General features: G+C 39.7%; 2 protein-coding genes across 2 annotated transcripts in view; both read right to left on the bottom strand.

The window, feature by feature from the left end:
* Window positions 1-4,674, bottom strand: part of LOC125237071 (irregular chiasm C-roughest protein-like) — a 159,751-nt gene extending 155,077 nt beyond the window's left edge. The window contains exon 1 of the mRNA XM_048144015.1: window positions 4,465-4,674. The gene's annotated coding sequence lies outside the window, so the exon portion shown is untranslated. The remainder of the gene's footprint in view (window positions 1-4,464) is intronic.
* A 3,566-nt stretch (window positions 4,675-8,240) lies between these two features.
* On the bottom strand, window positions 8,241-17,234 carry LOC125237229. The gene is made up of 2 exons (XM_048144233.1): window positions 16,383-17,234; window positions 8,241-8,457 (listed from the first exon to the last, which is right to left on the bottom strand). Exons 1-2 carry the CDS (start codon window positions 17,224-17,226, stop codon window positions 8,444-8,446), a joined length of 858 nt encoding a protein of 285 aa, XP_048000190.1. The 5' UTR covers window positions 17,227-17,234; the 3' UTR covers window positions 8,241-8,443.
* Between the last annotated feature and the right edge of the window lie 1,783 nt (window positions 17,235-19,017).

The raw sequence follows: 19,017 nt of genomic DNA on the forward strand, positions 1-19,017 counted from the left end.
GAGTACTAAAGAGGATTACATTTTCACACACATAGGTAACTTAACTGACCCTCTTTACAATTGCTTATGCTCTGGTTACAATTACAAGTACTAGAATCATTTGCTAAGTTCAGTCTTCAAGAAAAGGCCTCTCAGTACATTATCACATTGCTCGCTTGCGACTTGACATGTAGTTTTATATTTAAAACTACTTTTAAAGTTTATGTTCCTTGTAAAAACCACATAATTAAGAATACAGTTCTTACTACGATAGGCGCCATTTGTTACAAGTATTACTACTTAATAAAAACTTGTATGGACAGCGAAGAATTTCGCGTAGGTGGACTGGCATTGTGGATGCCATGACCCAAAAAAACTAAGCAAATACTGCCAAATCACTGAGAAATAGACCTTATAGTCTTGTTATATGGTACTAATGAGCCGCATAATTCTTATGAGTCTTATGGTAAAATTAGATAGTAAAAAAAAATGGCAAACCACAAAAAAAAACTGTTTAGTCACACAAAAAAGACTTTGAAGTCTTGCTATAAGGTTCTATGAGCCGCAAATGTGTAGTGGTAAAATTTAATAAATAATAGACTATACGGGAATAAATACTGCTGAATCAATGAAAAATAGACTTTGATTCTTTGGTAATAAAGCGCTTACGAACTGCAATATAGTATGGCAATAAACAAAACACTAGCGATTTTTTTTGTTGAAGCGTACTACGTTTTAAATATGAGTAAAGAATTGAAAATTAAATAGTAACGGACTTTTAATAGCTCTTACTTATAGACCACAAACCTATCATATTTGGCTTACGTTAATGACTGCTGAAATGTGTAAAAGAGAAGCTGTCACGTATATGATTATCCTATGAGTGCAAAAGAGGCAGACAAATGAAAAATGTGACCATCTTTGACAACAGGCAGCGGCCGCTAGCGGCCTACTTAATTTTAGTTAACGGATTAATCGGACTTTTCAGTGCAAAAAGTTGTATTTAGATTGGGTGATTTCCGTTTCGATGAAACAGTTACAAAGGCAAATTATTCACGTTATTAAACATACTTTCTGAATTTAATATATACTCCCAATGACAAAAATATATTAAACTTCCCCAATGCAGTCATAAAAATACCAATAGGTTTGACAAAGAAAACAAATCTCCAACATTTTTATAGATTCTACCTTACACTTTATATGCATGCAATAAAACCCACTTTTAAATAACTTGGTGCTACTGTACTGCACACTCACTGGCTTCAAGTGATGATTTCTGTACCTTGTCACATTAACATCTTGTTTGAAATGTAATACGAAGTTGTCAAATTATTAAAAGCGACAAGGTACAGAATAGGGTTGCAAAAAAACGGTTTTTTTTCTGACTTGAAAAAAAAAACATGAAAAAAAACAGTTTTTTTTCTGGAGTATGTTTTTTTCTAAAGTGTGAAATCTCAAAATTTGCAAAGCAGTTAATACTTTTATACGGTTTTTTAGACTTAATGTTAACTATTAAACGAATTTAATCAAATAACTTTAATTTCTGGTCTTATAAAAGTAACATTTACGAAATTTGTAGTTGGTAGTTATCACTATTTACTGTTGGCAACACCACCGCCTCTCCACGCTGCACGCCGCATCGGGGATTCCCCAACAGACGAATACTGAATGTTAATCTAATTAAAATATACGTTATTGTTATTGAAACACGTTACAAATCACGAAAAACCGTTATTGTCGAATTATTTCTTCATCTGAAAAAAAAACCATATTTAGAAAAAAAACCATGGTGCTCAGTTCTTTTTCTTGTTTTTTTTTTCATAATTCTGAAAAAAAAAACATTTGTTTTTTCTTTTTTTTGCAACCCTAGTACAGAAATCATCACTTATTTATGCCGGTAACTGTACTATCGTTATAATATAATAAAGAAAATAGTATATGAGTTGTTTTGCCGTCTATTGGGTCAGGTTAAAGTTATAAATACTAAATAAGGTAAGTTTAAGGGCCATTTAGTATTAAAATGTGTTTCAAATTGTGTGGGACGCCTACCTAAATTTACAATGAGGCTGGGTATTTTATAGTAGGTTATTAAGTTTATAAATTGATATGTTTTACTTAAACACCGTTATTATTTAAATTAGGTACTTTAATGTAGACTATTCATGTAAACCTTATTTCAGTGTTTTTAATAGTACTTTTTTTTATAAATGGGCTTACTCTTGGCCACAGACTAAACTTGGCTAGACTAAAAAACACAATGTTATTAACTGAGATAGATATCATACACGAAAGAAAAAAAAACAAGGCCCACTGGTTGCCGAGCCGGGAATCGAACCCGGGACTTAATCTCAGTTTATAATTTATATATATAGTAGTGTGTCTACTTGAAAAACAACAAGTCAAAAAAATATTTAATAAAATACATAGTTTGATTTGTTCCCTAGTTGTACTACCTATGTCATTAGTTATGGGGTATGAAAATGAAATTCTAACTATGATTTTAATATACAAATTAACACAAAAATTTTAAAAAAATCTTAAAGTAAAACCTACTTTTGATCATACAAAAACGTCTGTCAATGATACTACTTACCTAATTTTTTTAAATTAAAGGAAAAATTACAATTTTTCCTTTCATTTTCAAATATGTATCAAGGTAAAAGTTAACCCTTTTTTTTTAATTAAAAGTGTCCAAATTATTAAGTTTTATTATGTCCTAAATTGATCATACAGTTAGATCATAAAATAGCGAAAATAAATCCACTCATAATATCCTATACGGTTAAGCACACCAGGGGATCCAAATTTATAATACTTGTATAGACATTTATGCGAAAACTGGACAATAATGTACCCATAAAATCCATCAATATTCTATAGTCTTATGTGGTCACCTAAACGGGTTTGTAAGTGGTATTTTCTATTTTAAAAAAACGTAACAAATGAGTAATCAATTATAAGCAAAAAATTGCGATACTCGTCTTTGGTGTTCATGATAATTTTGGTTGAAAATTGATTTGAATTGGCCATTAAAAATCTTTTTTTAATTTTTATTGGTTGTAACACATTGTACTGATTGTAGTGTACGCTTTCATACTTGATTTGCTAAAATCAAAAGTATGAAGAACCCCATAATATAGAGTTACGTTTTTAATTTAAACAAACTTACATCAATTATAAACCAATCATACCTTCATAAAAATAAGTTGTCCCATATAAATTACAAACCCGTCTTTTAACTATCTCATTGAAAATAAAAATCTAGTTCAAAAAAACGCCGCCCTATCGAACACCTGCCCTAATTATGAACAAGTATCAAAACCTGTTAGTACAAAAAAACACTTTACCAACACAACTTTGCTGCCTCTTTTCATCCCTTCAGCCTTATCTTATACCCTTAAGGTTGTAAATAGTTCAAATAGTTGAAGTGGGGTGTATTGGTAAGTTTGTGTTTATCATCTCGAGATCGTACCGGCAAGTCTTGATTGTCCTTTTTTTAGACGGACTACCTGGTAATGTGTTTTTTATTAGAAATTCATTTGGTCCGAGTTAGTTTTGCGTTTTGTTACAGTAGCGCGTTGAATTAATAAATATAGACGGTCAAGCACACCTTGTCGATAAAAAAAGGCTGAAAATTTAAAAAATGTGCGAATGTATCGTTCATTAAAAGATTTGGATTTCGCGCCTTTTTAGTAACATGATTTGCCAGACTGTCTATAGTGCCTGTGAATAGTACAAAAAGAATAACACAGTCCTGGAAAATGAATTTATATTGTGCCTTTTCCTGAAGAAAAAGATCGACTTTAAAAAAACCTTTTTTTTAACTGTACCAAAATAACTTAAATTTAAGGTAATAATGTATGAACCTTTTCATCAAAGCAACGTCCTTTTCTTTTCTTCAAGTAGTTACAGTAAGCATTTTATTTCAAATAACAACAACTCCTATAAAAATGTCCTTAACTAACAAGAACAAATACGCTTCTGCGATAGAAAGCCTCATATAACATTCTATACATGCACATGCACATGAAATGCATAGTTACTAGTTACTCTTGATACTACCAGCGCCATCTCTAGGCATTTTCTTGAAACTGTTATTGACCGACGAATCGCAAAGCGTACAAACTTTCTCTAAATGCTTTTAAAAACTTTGTAATGATATTTTATTAACAATTTAATGTTAATTAACCTCATTTTAAAATAATACATAAGTACCTATTTAAACTTCTTTTATAAAAACTTTAAGAAAATATGTTTTGGTCCTTTTTTGTACTAACTAGAACCCTTTTTTGTTAACAAGGATATAAACCGCCACACAAACTTTATTTAAACAACAAATTGGTACCATTAACTTTCGACTCATAATTGCCTGTTAAGCTTTCAGTCACGCAAAGACTATTATAACAAGTATTCAAAGTTCGTTCACTCGGCTTAACAAAAAACTAAATCATTAAACTTCAAAACAATAGTTCAAAAACTTACCTCATCAACCGAAACTGTCCTTTTAAAATCCAACAAAAATCACAACACTAAATAACCTCACAAAATTAAATGTACTTTATAAAGAACCTAATTAAAAATAAAAACACACTCGAAATTCGCCGTTCCAAATTTGAACTGTCACTTCGAACGTTCGAAAACAAAACACGGTCGCGTCGGGTTGACACTCGCGTGCGTCAGTGGCGACGTTTCGGTCCGCACTGTCAGCGAGATGCGTGCGACCTTCGTACTGCAGCTGCATTAGTGATTAGCGTGGCTGTTTGGGTGCTCTCCGTGGTCCAATTTTGTTTTTTTTTTATTTATTTTGGATACTGGTTTTTGAACATCTGTCGGTACAGGTTTGGAGATGGTAATACGCTAAGACGAAATGAAGCTGCGTAGTTAAGAAGTTATTTTTTTAATTTCTTAATTTTTCTGTTATTTGATAAATAATCTCAAAATTTCTGATAGGTAATATTTTGTTTTCGTTACCGTTTCGATACATAGTGTTTGAAGACTGGTAAGTTAGTATTAGGTAGGTTGGTAATCTAACAGTAATAAATTAGTTCTTTGGGCAAATTTTTCTCCTGTTAGGTAATGATTAAAAAAGTTTGTGATCCTAATTGGAACCGACATAAAACAACCCAGAAGAAGCTAAAGTGGACTACATAATTACTTTAAATAAAATGAGCAATTCCCGAAAAGTTTGTACATTTGGACCACGTCTCCGATTTTAGTAAAAATTGGTAGGCTGATAGAGTCCATGATGCTGAGCAAGATCCAATAGTATAAGGTAGTTTGTATGAAACCTTCCTTTTTTGTTACCAGTTTTCTATAAATTTTCGGTAGCAAATAAAATTAAAATTTTGAAAAAACCCCCCACCGTGACAAAGTAGACCGATTTTCCTGAAACATGGCTAAGAACACTCCCGACTAACTCAGCTTTCAGACAAAAAAACTAAATCTAAATCGGTTCATCCGTTCAGGAGCTACGATGCCACAGACAGACACATACAAAGACAGACACTGTGCAGTTTGGCAGATAAATATAAATCTTTATTGTAAGTTTTCTTTTCTTATAACGAAAAAAAAAAGACAGACAAACAGACAGACAGACAGAAAGACAGACACGTCAGATTTATAACATCCCGTCGTTTTTGCGTCGGGGGATAACCCTTGTACATGTACGTATTTTTGTCTACAACTGAAAAGTCCATATTATGTTTTTAACCATCGTCATCGATTTATTAGAAGAGAAGTTGCCAATACAGATCCGAAGCTCCAAGTAAACACTGCAGTATTTGTCTGAAACTGAAAAGTACGGCTGAATTCAGCCGTCTTTTGAATTATTTAACAGTTCGATAGAGATGCGGTATTCGCATATAAACGTACTATAGGTCTGTCAAATAAGGTAGTGTGCAACACGATAACAGTATTTTCACCACAACAACTAGTAAAGAGATTTCCGGTTCGAACGCCATCTTAGCGGTATCGTGTCGTTAATAATTTCTTTTTCTTTTGCTCATTTGTTGTTTAAAGTGTAATATCGATAGCTTATTACGCAGTAAACTAATGTTATAGTGAGAAGCTGATGAAGAATTCATCTCGAAACGCGTTTAGCCACTTTTTTGTCGTCAACGGCCGGTCCACGTGCTCTTGTAAAATCTAGCTATCAATTTACAAGTGCTAATTCACCGTACACTGTCGTACTTACCGTACAAAAATTATTAATAATTAGCTCATATCGCCTTGACACTGGCGAAATAGTCCCAATGGACTGAAGCCATTTAATTTTAATAACCACAAAATTAAAATTTTGAAAAAACCCCCGACCGCGACCTAGTGGACCGATTTTCATGAAACATGGCTAGGAACACTCCCGACTAACTCAGCTTTCAGAGAGAAAAAACTAAATCAAAATCGGTTCATCCGTTCGAGAGCTACGATGCCACAGATAGACACACAGACAGACAAACAGACAGACAGAAAGACAGACAGACAGACAGACAGATAGACATACACACAGACAGACACTTCAAACTTATAATACCCCTTCGTTTTTGCGTCGGGGGTTAAAAACTGAACTGAACTAGTAAAGGCTTACTTTGCTATTCGTAAACAGATAGCAAAATTGCATTTTATCCACAAGTGTGCAAGGTAATTTCATACAAATTGTAACTTGATGTCTTAAGCTGGCAGGCAGAATATTGAATAGATTGATGGATTTGATTTAGTTTGATGTTTTATAGTCAGTATTTTGTTCGTGTTGGTGTGGTGAAAAAATTTGTGTTTTACTCGGTGGCAAAGTTTGTTTAACCTTCGTGCCTTCATACCCTCGCAACAGATGTGTGCAGTATGATTGGTGAAACAACAACAACAAACAACAACATTTCAACAATTTTTTCAACATTTTAAAGGCATAAATTTCGTGTTTTACCGTTTATAGTGACAATAATTGACAGGTCTACATTATATCACGTGTCAAAAACTACCAAATGATCGAGTCACGACTACGTTCAACGTCCGCGGTTCCAATGTCAAATAAAGCATTTCAATTGTTTTTCAGTGCATATTTTTCGTTACGTAGTTAGGTACTTGGTTGTCTATGAATATTGTAATACTTTGGCTGTCTATGAATATTCTAATACTTAAAAGTAGTTATTAAAACTCTTGCAGTTTCGACTAAAAAGTTACTAAAGTATATACTTCGCGTTTTGATTTTCATTCATGTATTTTACTTTAATCAAGAAAGTTTTCATTAGTGTTTTATAATTATTAATCATAACTAACTGAACTAACTATTCAACTTCGGTCGTGTTTTAATTTATCGCCACTCGTTTCGAACTTCCTTTTTTAGGCACTTGTATTGTACGACGTTTTTCAGTACAGATGAGCCTCCGAAGTTTCGACCTGTTATATAATGAACCACTTCTCGCACTAGTGCGTAAAAAAAACACCATCTGTACTGAAAAAAAATCTTATAACATTTTTGCATTTTTGCAGTCTGAAGAGGTAACAAAAAGATATTTAGAAAGATCGCCGATCAGTCCATAATAAAGAAAAAATTAACAGAATAAATTAATATATCGTATTTTACATAATTCTAGCAACAAATATAGTTGGTATATCTACTTTATATCATGACATTAAGTATATAATTGTTAGGTTTGAGGTTAGGACTCGGAGAATGATACACGCACACGGTCGGTAGCTAACTAACGTTTATTGGTGCGCAGGGTGCGCTATACATGCATACATAACTATGTAGGTACTTATAGATATAATAACACGGCGTAAACAGGGTATACGCTACAACTATAGCTAGATACATACTATTAATCCTAACATTCCCTTACACTAAATTCAAAAGTAATCGCTAAAATTAAAGGGTCTCCGAGGCCTCGTATTTACGTGGGATATTTCTGGCTCGGTATCGGCCTGAACATCTTCCTCCGGAGCCGAGCCGTCCGTCAGGCTCTGTCCTGGCGTCGGCGTCGGCGAGGGCAACCTGGCTGGCTCGTCAGTTACTGACGTCGCACGGCCGTCAGTGTCACTACCGCTGGTAGTAAGTGAATCGAGAGGTGGCGAGGATTCCCGTTGAGCAGTGCCTGGTTGCGCTTGTTGGCGTTCTCGCGAAGGCCCCGGTTCGGGTGCTGGAGTTGCCTGCTGGAGACCTGACGGTGGCCATAGGAGAGCCTGTAACATGTCAGGCTCGTTCTCATGATCTTCAATCAAGGTGCTGGAGGGGGGTGTTCGTTCTGCCACGGATCGTTCTTCACTTATCTCCTCCCCTTTATACTTTTGTAATTGATCAATATGTTTTTTTAGCGTTTTGTTATTGTCTAATTTCACAATATACATGGTTTTACCTATTTGTTTAATTACAACTCCTATTGTCCAGTATGATTTTTGATTTTTATAAACTTTAACTAACACAGTTTCACCGATACAAAATTGGACACTTCTGTTACCATCGTAATATTTAGTCTGCAAGGCCTGTTGGCGCGACACGTTATCAACGATCGCTGCGTCAGACAGTGGTGATGAGGACGGCTGCGCGAGCTGTAACCAGTCTAAACGACTTCGCAATTTACGCCCAAAGAGAACCTCTGCGGGAGACATGTTTGTTGATGTGTGTTTTGAATTTCTGTACATAAATAAGTACTCTTGTATTTTCACGTTAATATTACGTAAGTGTGTGCCAGAAGATATTATTTTATTTAATGCTAGTTTAAGCTGCTTACAATAAATCTCCGCTTGACCATTGCTGGCTGGTCTATAAGTGGGAGTGGTGATGTGTTCTATACCATTTATTCTACAGAAGTGCTCAAATTCCTTAGATACAAACGAAGTACCGTTATCTGTGCAAATTTTGCGGAAAATACCGAACCTAGACATAGTTTCGCAAACTTTCTCAATTATTACGCGACTACTGTACGATACTGATACATCGAAACACTCCACCCATTTAGAGTGTGCGTCTACAATGATTAGGAAGTATTTCCCATGCGCAGGGCCCAAAATGTCCATATGAACGCGATGGAACGCCTCTGGTGGGTATGGCCAGGGCGCGAGCGGCGCGCGCGGCGGCGCGGGCCGCACGCTCACGCATTGCGCGCAGCCGGCCGCGCGCCGCTCGATGTCGGCCGCCATGCCGGGCCACCAGAAGCGCAGTCGAGCCTCTGCCTTCATTTTATTCATACCTAAGTGGCCCCTGTGTAACTCATCAATAATTTTATTTTGAAGAGTTTCAGGAATGACCAACCTAGAACCTCTAACTACACAACCTCGTTCAACAGACAACTCTAAACGACATATATAATAAGGTTGCAATTTGCAATCCCTTACTTTATTAGGCCAACCGTTCATTACGTAATTTGTCACCTGTGAGAGTATGTTATCAGTGCGCGTCGCTTCGTAAACACTATCTATAGATATAGGTACGTCGCCGTCCGTTATGAATTGGAGATAGGAGGCTCGGTCAATTACTTAATGTTAATGTTTAGGAAAAGTGCAATGAAACAATCCGTTTGCCAACTCAAAGAGAACTGATTTATTTCGATCAAGCCTACCCTCAATACATGCATTCCTATTCTACCTACATATACAACATGTCCCTTCTTCGTAACGGGCTAGAATAGGTATACTTAGGACTAATACTTGTGGTAATCTTAATTACACTTTTCTTACAAAAGTCTAACAAGATAACAATGATTGCATAATTATCATGCCAAATTATTTACAGTTAATTATTTGTTATTTATTTCTACTATTTATTTTTACATTGCTATGTTATTTATTTCTACATTATATTTATTAAATGTACTGTATCGTTTTATTAATTATATTTATCATCTCACAGTGAAGCGGTTAAGATAAAAAATGTAGTTACATAGTTATTAAAAATTATTACATTGAGCAGAAAAGTTTAAATAGAGGTATTGTAATAGTTAGGTAACAATATTCCTTCATTGTAAATGCATTTATTTTACTTAGTACATGCTTTATTAGCCTATATTAGTTTACAATTTAATAAGGAACAAGCAGATTGTTGTTGTTTATGACATATGTGTGTGTTTTTACTATGCTTAATTGATAAGTTCCTACCTATATCTATAACTATTATCACAAACGGTCGGGTGGATGGACCTGCCGGCCGGAGCGCGTTACGTAACAGCCAGCTGTTTGCGCGCGCCCAGGATTATCATTGCTGACGATGCGTTGCGATTGTGCAGTGGAAATCGTGTTGTTATTGTCTTCAAAATCATCATAATATTTGTTCGAATTGTAAGCAGAGTTATGGTTTCTTTCGCATATAGGCTGGCTATACATTTGGTTATTTTGTGGCTGTGATAGAATGTGCTGTCTGTTTCTACGATACCGTGAGCCGTCCGGCGCGCGAAGCCAGTAGGAGCGAGGCTGAGCCGCCTCTCCCTCCACTCGCGCTGGCACCCAGCGTGCTTTACGGCCAGTGTTCGGCTCCCGCATTCGGACTTGTTCGTTTGGAGCAAGCTGTTTTAGTGGCCGGGTTCCGATATCATATCGTTCTTTTGCTTTTATATATTTATTTAACCTAAATTTTTGAACAGTTACTGAAGTAGGTACCTTTGGCGCTAGTAATTGTTCTGAAACGGGCAGTCTAGTATTGAGCCTTCGCGCCATGAGGAGTTGTGCCGGAGAGTATGACTCGCCGGAGACTGGAGTGTTGCGGAAGTTTAAAAGCGCCAAATATGGATCGGTGCCTTCACTGTGCGCCTTTTCCATAAGGTTCTTAATCGTTTGCACGTTTCGTTCAGCAAGGCCGTTGGATCTTGAATAATAAGGAGAACTCGTGACATGTTCGAATTCCCATTTTTCCACGAAAGATTCGAATATTGCCGAAGTAAACTGCCGACCATTGTCCGACACGAGTTTTTTGGGAATGCCGTGACGGGCAAAAATAGATTTTAGCTGGTTAATAATGGTTTCACTTCGAATATCCGATAAAGAAGCAACTTCGACATATTTGGAATAATAATCCACTACTATAATGTAATGTTTATTTCTAAATTCAAATAGGTCAGTGGCTAGCACTTCCCAGGGTCTCCCAGGTACTTGATGTGGGAGCAGCGGCTCGCGCGGCTGCGCGGCGCGGCGCTCGGCGCACGTGGCGCACGCCGCCACCAGCGCCTCCACCTGCGCCGACATGCCGGGCCACCACATCACGTCTCGCGCTCGGTATTTGCACTTTTCAATGCCTAAATGTCCCTCGTGGATTCTTTGCAGCATTTCTTTCCGGAGGCTAGTAGGTATTACCACGCGATTGCCTCGGAAAACTATGCCCTTTATTACGTGAAGCTCCTCCTTGATACCCCAATACGGCTTAGCCTCACTTTCAAGGATATTTTTGGTATGTGGCCAGCCTTTCATACAGTACTGCCTGACGTTGTCGAGCCCTGGTTCTTTGTCCGTTTCCTCTTTGATCTTCTTCAGCTTGTCCGAGCTAAAGTTGACGCTGTCGTATAGAGCGTTTACGTGAACGTCAATGTCACTTCCAGTTTTGTCGTCGCACGCGTCGTCGGTCGGAGCGCGTGAAAGTGTGTCGGCGACATACATTAGCCTCCCGGGAACATATTTAATCTGTATAGAGTATTTTTGGAGTCTTAATAGCATCCTCTGTAGTCGTATAGGCGTGTCATTGAGGGCCTTTTTAAAAATCGCCTCTAGAGGTTTATGATCACTCTCCACTAATACGTTTTTATGGCCATAAATAAATTGATGGAATTTTTGGCAACCAAACAGAATTGCCAATAATTCTTTTTCAATTTGCGCCCAACGCGTTTCGGCAGGCGTAAGTGTGCGGGCAGCAAAGGCGACCGGCCGCCCGCCCTGCAGCAAGCACGCGCCCAGCCCTCGCGAGCTCGCGTCTACCGACACTACCACCCCCTCTCCGGGGTCATAATATCGCAGCGTTGGCGCCTCCATCAAACATCTTTTTACTTTATTGAACGCGTTTGTGTGAATTTCATACCACTGAAATTCGCTATCCCTCTTTAACAGTCCTCTTAATGGTTCTACCAATTCAGCATAGTTTGGCAAGAATCTCGACACATAATTCGTCATCCCTAGGAACCTCTCTAAATCCTTCCTGCAGCCAGGAGGGGGCATGTCCCTGATCGCTTTCACTCGGTCGCTGTCGGGGCGCATGCCCATTGAATCAAACACGTGACCTAAGTATTTGACTTCCTGCACACCCAAAACACATTTCTCTTTATTAAATCTCACTCCGTTATCTAACGCGCGCTGCAGTACGGCCTCCAACCTAGAATCGTGCTCTTCTTTTGTTCTCCCGTATACGAGCAAATCGTCTATAAAACATTCCACTCCCTCCATTGAAAATATCTTTACCATAGCATTATGAAACACCTCCGACGCGGAACAGATGCCAAAAGGTAAACGTAAGAATTTCCATCTTCCAAATGGTGTAGCAAAGGTACATAATTTTGAACTTTCCTCGTCAAGAACGATCATGTAAAAACCCTTGCTAGCATCTAAATGTGAAAAATATTTCGCTCCTGCTAGATTTGCTGTAACCTCGTCTAGTGTGGGAAGTTGAAAGTGACTACGTTTAATGGCCTTATTCAAATTTTGGGGATCAATACACAATCGCAATTTGCCGTCCGGTTTCTCAACGAGAACAATACTCGACACCCAGTCGGTAGGTTCATCCACGGGCTCAATAATGCCCAGCTCCTGCAGCCGATCCAGCTCCTCTCTCAGTCGCGGTCTTAGTTTAATAGGTATTTTCCTTGAACATCTTACGACGGGAGGAACTGAATCGTCTACAGTTAATTTGTGTACACCTGGTAAACGACCGATTCCCTCAAACACAGTTTTATATTTGTTTACTAAATCAATGCAATTACTATTATTTGAAATCTCATATATCCTTTTAACTAAATTTAACTCACTACATAAATCTCGTGACAATAAATTATTACAATTAACGTCTAGCACATAAATTTTGCCTTTGCATTTTTTCTCACTGTTATGATGCGAAAACTCAGCTATAAAATATCCCACCACAGGTAAAACGTTCCTACTAACCTCACGTAATACCGTACCGGCATTACTCAAAATGTCCTCACTGTAGCCTGCCGCCCGGAAGCTGTCGCGCGACATGACGCAGGCGTCCGCGCCGCAGTCCAACTTGAACGTCACAGGAATTCCATTCACCGCTACACTCTCGAACCACCCTTTGCTGTCGAGCGACAAAATCTCCACTCCATGTATTATTAGTTCATCGCAATCACTTATCTCGTCCGTAGTATTATACACTTCCCGTACGTAATTACTTCTGCAGCACCGCATAAAATGTCCGAAACGATCACATCTGTAACACTTGACCTTGTACGCGGGACACTGGTCACGTTCGTGTACGTAGTCGCAGTTTGTACATTTGAATTTAGAACCACTCCCGCCACGATATTGTTGTTGTGGTCGTCGCGGTGCTGGCGCGCCCGCGCCCGCGCCCGCCCCAGCGGCGCGCGAGTTGGACGGCGTCGGCGTCGGCGCCGGCGCGCGGCGGTGAGGGCGCGCTCGAACTTGCTCGACGTCGGCGAGCGGCGCGCTCGTACTTGCCCGTGTCGACTCCGCGCCCGCTCCCCCCCGCACCACTCCCGCCTGCTCACTCGCTAATTCTGCTGCGCGACACCAAGCCGTCGCATCCTCCAATTTTAAATCCTTTTTCCTTAACATTCTCTCTCTTAATTGACCATCTTTAATTCCCCGGATCACTTGAGTTAGAATCAAACTTTCCCTCAATGTCCCAAACTCACACGTTTTACTTTTAACACGAAGTGACGCTAAATATTTATCGAAATCTTCATTCGTTTGATATGTCTCAAAAAATAAGTGCCGTTCGAAATTAACGTTTTTCTGTGGGTCACAGCGGTCACTGAACTTTGTACATAAAGCCTCGTAATCACTTTGTTCACTCGAACTGATATCAAACTCTTCATAAAGGTCACGGCCAGTTTTACCTATTACATGAAGTAACAGGGCACATTTTTCACGACTTGATGACTTTTCTCGACCCGATGCAATTAGGTACCAATCGAACGTTTGCTTCCAGTCCCGCCAGTTATCGGCAAGGTTGCCCGTGCCCAACATGGCGGGTGGTTGCTGCACCGCCGTGTACGCTGTGCCGCTTGTGACCGCGCCTGATTTATTACGCGCCGCCTTATCACTTTTGCTTTCATTGTCACTCATGTCCACTAAGCAATTGTCACAATCTTTTGACCAATCTAACACGAATATTCACACCTGACACCATGTAATGTTTAGGAAAAGTGCAATGAAACAATCCGTTTGCCAACTCAAAGAGAACTGATTTATTTCGATCAAGCCTACCCTCAATACATGCATTCCTATTCTACCTACATATACAACAATCTCGCTCGCTCGCGGTGGCGTCAATGACATTGGTCTCGCTCGCGCTCACTGAACGACTAAGGAAATCAGCTGTGTTTCGCGCACTGGTAACATATTCAATTTTGTAATTGTATGCTGATAAAAATAAAGCATACCGCTGCAGGCGGTTGGCCGACACTTCCGGAACTCCCTTATCTGGCCGGAAAATGCTGAGAAGAGGTTTGTGATCGGTTCTAAGTACAAACGGCTCATCACGGCCGTACAAATAATGATGGAACTTACGTATTCCGAAAACGATGCTTGTCGCTTCTTTGCTAATCTGGCTATACCTCTTTTCAGCATTCGTTAATGACCTTGACATAAATGATATGGGTTGCTCGATCCCATTATCATTAATAAGGCTTAAAATGGCTCCCAAGCCTGTAGGGGACGCGTCTACTGTTAAAAATAACTTCGCTTTTGGATTAAAATGCGCTAATGTGACATCTGAAGCCAGTTGATGTTTTATGTTAGACACCGCATCATCGTGTTCGCTCGTCCAAGACCATTTCGTATTTTTCTGTAAAAGTGTATGTAAAGGACTTAAAATTGATGATGCGTTCTTCACAAAATGTCTGTAATAGTTTACTAAACCTAAAAAAGATTTTAACTCGGATATGTTTTGTGGAATTTTCGCTTCCAGTATGGCTTTTACCTTATCTGGCGATTTATGTAAGCCATTTTTGTCAATATCGTAACCTAAATACGAAACTGAATCTTGGAAGAATGAACACTTGTCTTTTTGTAACACCAACCCAGCTTCCTGTAGCCTTTTGAACACTTCATTTAACCGCTGCAAGTGCTCCGCCCTACGAGTATTACGACCAGTTACCAAAATGTCATCCAAAAAAATACATACTTCGAGGCCCGCGAGAATGGTTTCTAAGGAACGTTGAAATATGGCGGGCGCACTGGCCAGTCCAAATACAAGCCGTGAGTAGGTAAACAAGCCCTTATGCGTGTTAATACAAGTGTACTTTTGCGAGTCTTCACTTAACCGCAACTGATTGTATGCATTTGAAAGATCTAACTTTGAGAATTGTTGACCGCCGTGTAGCTTTGAGAATAACTCCTCTATACGGGGTAACGGGTATTTGTCTATTAAAAGTTGCTTATTAATTGATACCGAAAAGTCTGCACAAATGCGTACTTTGCCACTTTGTTTTAAGACTGGCACAATAGGGCTAGCATATTCCGAATACGTTACTGGCTGTAAAATACCTAACTGAACAAGACGGTTCAGTTCTGATTCCACTTTGTCACGAATAGCAAAAGGAAGCGGTCGCGCTTTGAAATAAACCGGTTTGCTGTCCGGTTTTAGGTTAAGATGTACTACTACATCCTTACAACATCCCAACTTATCTGAGAACAAGTGCGGATATTGGCCACTGAACATACCTACTAAATCGGTGTCGTTACCTACTTTATCGACTGAATGCAAATCATTTTTAGGAATTGGGCACATCTGTAAATTAAATGCAGATACAAAGTCGCGACCTAATATTGGATCACCTCCATTCTTTACAACATAAATGTCTATATCATTTGTTTGGTTGTTGTAATGAAATGGTAGCCTTAACACACCTAAAGTTTCGATAATTTTGTCGTCGTAACTTCTCAATATCGTGGGGGGCTTGGACCACGGTATGGATGCAAAATGTTTAAAATTTATTTATTCTTTATTGCACATAAAAAAATAAGTACAAATGGTGGACATAATGCCTTAAGGCATTCTCTACCAGTCAACCACTGGGTTAAAAAGAAACATTTGGTACGTGCAGGCATCGTGACAGAAAACAATAATCAGATATCACTTTCTATTCTACTATTTACAAAATAAAACTTATCTGACACGGCCGTAATGCCTGATCCCGTATCTATTTCGAAATTAATACGCATCTCATTAACTGAAACATGTTCTCGCATAGGTTCACCCTTATAAGTGCGAATATTGAATAGAAGATGCTTACCTTCTTCATCACCACTGTCCAAGCAACATTCGACAAAATTAATTTTTTTGTTTGGTAACTTTTTACGACACACGCGTTTAAGATGCCCTTTAGAACCGCACTTATCACAAATTGAGTTAGCAAATCTGCAATCTGATGCCGAATGTCCACGGTAGCCGCAGATTGTGCACGAGGCGCCAGTAGATCCGGTGGGCCGCGCGCCTGCCGAGGCGGGCGCCCTGCTGGCCGCCATCTTGTATACGCCAAGCTCGTTGTCGGCGGCGCTGGAGCCCGAGGCCCCGGTTGCGCCAGCACGTGCGCCTTTTCGGGCGCTTCGAACATTTTCCGCCGTTTGCAAAGCGCTGGAAAACGTGAGGCTAGACATCGTCTCTGTGAAGAGCTTGTCTCGTTCTGGTCCCTGAACCATGCCTAAAACAAATCGGTCACGAAGGGTATCGTCGAGCGTCGATGCCGAGAAACCACAATGTAGTGCCAACCCTCGTACTCTGGCCGCCCAATCCGAGAAGGTTTCATTAGCGGACTGCATGGCGCTGTAGAAGCTATTACGCTCAGCAAATCCACATATTTTCGGTTTGAAGTGGCCATCCAACAAAAGCACGACATCAGCGTAGCTGAGGTTCCCCAGTTCCTTTGGCAAAGCAAGATCTCTTAGCAGCTTATACGTGCATTCGGCTAAGCTGCTGAGGAGTATGGCACGCCGTTTTGCGCTCGCTGACTTGTCGTCCTCTGTTTCTCCTGCAATGTCATTCGCGACGAACCACTGTTCCAACCGATCTTTATAAATAACCCAATCGTGAGTTTCGTGGTTAAATGTGCTTAACACGCCAACCGAAATTTTAGCCATCGTCGTCACTGTTAGGTTTGAGGTTAGGACTCGGAGAATGATACACGCACACGGTCGGTAGCTAACTAACGTGCGGTCGGCGGGTAGCGCGGAGTAAACAGTGCACTGGACAGCTCCCGTGTTTTTATTTCGTAAACTATAGTAAACGATCGCGGATAGAACTCATTCATGTACCAAAAGTAGGCCTGAAGACTGAATAAGTGACTGTGAAAGTAATGTAGTGATATATCAACGGACTTAACAGAAATTAGTGAGTGAAGCTACGGTGTTGCATTCATTTTAAACGGTACCGACACGTTGTCAAGGTTAACCAGTCGAGCAACCGACGGACCGCTGTTATCGAAACGTGCGTTCATAGAAATATGAGCTTTAAAATGCAACTGGACAATATGACCGGCACAAAAAATTGCATGGCATGCCCAAACCCTGTTGCGAAGGCAGAGCTGCTTACATGCTCAGCATGTCAGGGAAATTACCATTACGCATGCATGGGGATACCTCAAGAATATTACAACGAATTAGTGCAAGGAAACAATAGTGTGTGGCAATGTCAATCATGCAACAATGTTTCGAGGCGGCGTCGAGACGAAAACACACCGGTAAGGAGACACTACGAGCGCTCGCCACCATCAGTAACAGATGCTGACATGTCGATATGCGACGAGCCGCGACAAGGAGAATTCGAATATAACACAATTAACCAGACGGACATCGATGCGACCACATCAGACAAATTTAATAACACGTCAGAGTTTAGCTTAGATGTGCTGTCTAATTTACTGGACAGGAAACTGGCGGATATAAAAAGTGAAATTCGGATGATAGATTCTAAATTGAGTACAACAAAAAAGGAAATTTTTAACGAAATTAATAGACATTTCACCATCGCTATAGACGATTTGAAGAAGGAGTTCACGGTCACCACAGACTATTTGAGTAAACAAATCGGTGACGTACAAACGGACCAAGTAACGATGAAAAACAAATTAGACAGGTTGGAAGCCGAGAACTCGCGGCTTAGCGCAGAGTTATTAGTAGTAAAAACAAGCTCTAAACAACAGCAGGACGCCGTGCAGCTGAAAACAGTCATCGAACAAATGCACATCGAATTAAATGAAAGAGATCAAGCGTCAATATTAAATGAATTGGAAATCACAGGGGTTCCGGAGTACCAGGGAGAATCTACGCTGCACGTCGTACAGGCTATTTCGTCCAAAATAGGCATAACACTAGACGACAGGGAAGTCGTCAGCGTGGAGCGCGTAGGACCGCACAGAGCGAGCAGTGCCTCCCAGCATAATACTGGACAGCACCCCGCCCCCTGGTTCTACGTCTCACAAGAAAATCGCTAAGGGACAACCTGCTCCAGAGTGCGCGTGTTCGTCGAAACGTGGATACAAGTAATATAGGGCTTCCAGAGCACGCCCCGTCTCGAGTTTATATCAACGAACGTCTAACTAAAACAAATCGTAAGTTGTTCTGGCAAGCTCGACAGGCCGGCCATACCGCTGGCTGGAGGTTCGTATGGACTAAAGAGGGCTGTATCTATGCGAAACGAACTGACGGGAAGGACAGCAAAACAATTCGTATTCGAAGTGAAAAAGACGTGGAACAGGTTTTCGGTGTCCCCACGACAATATCTAGTGATAAATAATAGAGGTAATGTCGTTGACAGGTTTATTATGTCTCGCCTTGATTGTACTAAAACTACTAAGTTAGATGTAAGCAAAGATAATGTAAACAGCGTTATACCTATCAAGATTCTTTTAATGCTTATGTGCGGTCTTGACA

This window comes from Leguminivora glycinivorella, chromosome 20 (assembly GCF_023078275.1).
Source record: "Leguminivora glycinivorella isolate SPB_JAAS2020 chromosome 20, LegGlyc_1.1, whole genome shotgun sequence".
Taxonomy (NCBI): Eukaryota; Metazoa; Arthropoda; class Insecta; order Lepidoptera; family Tortricidae; genus Leguminivora; species Leguminivora glycinivorella.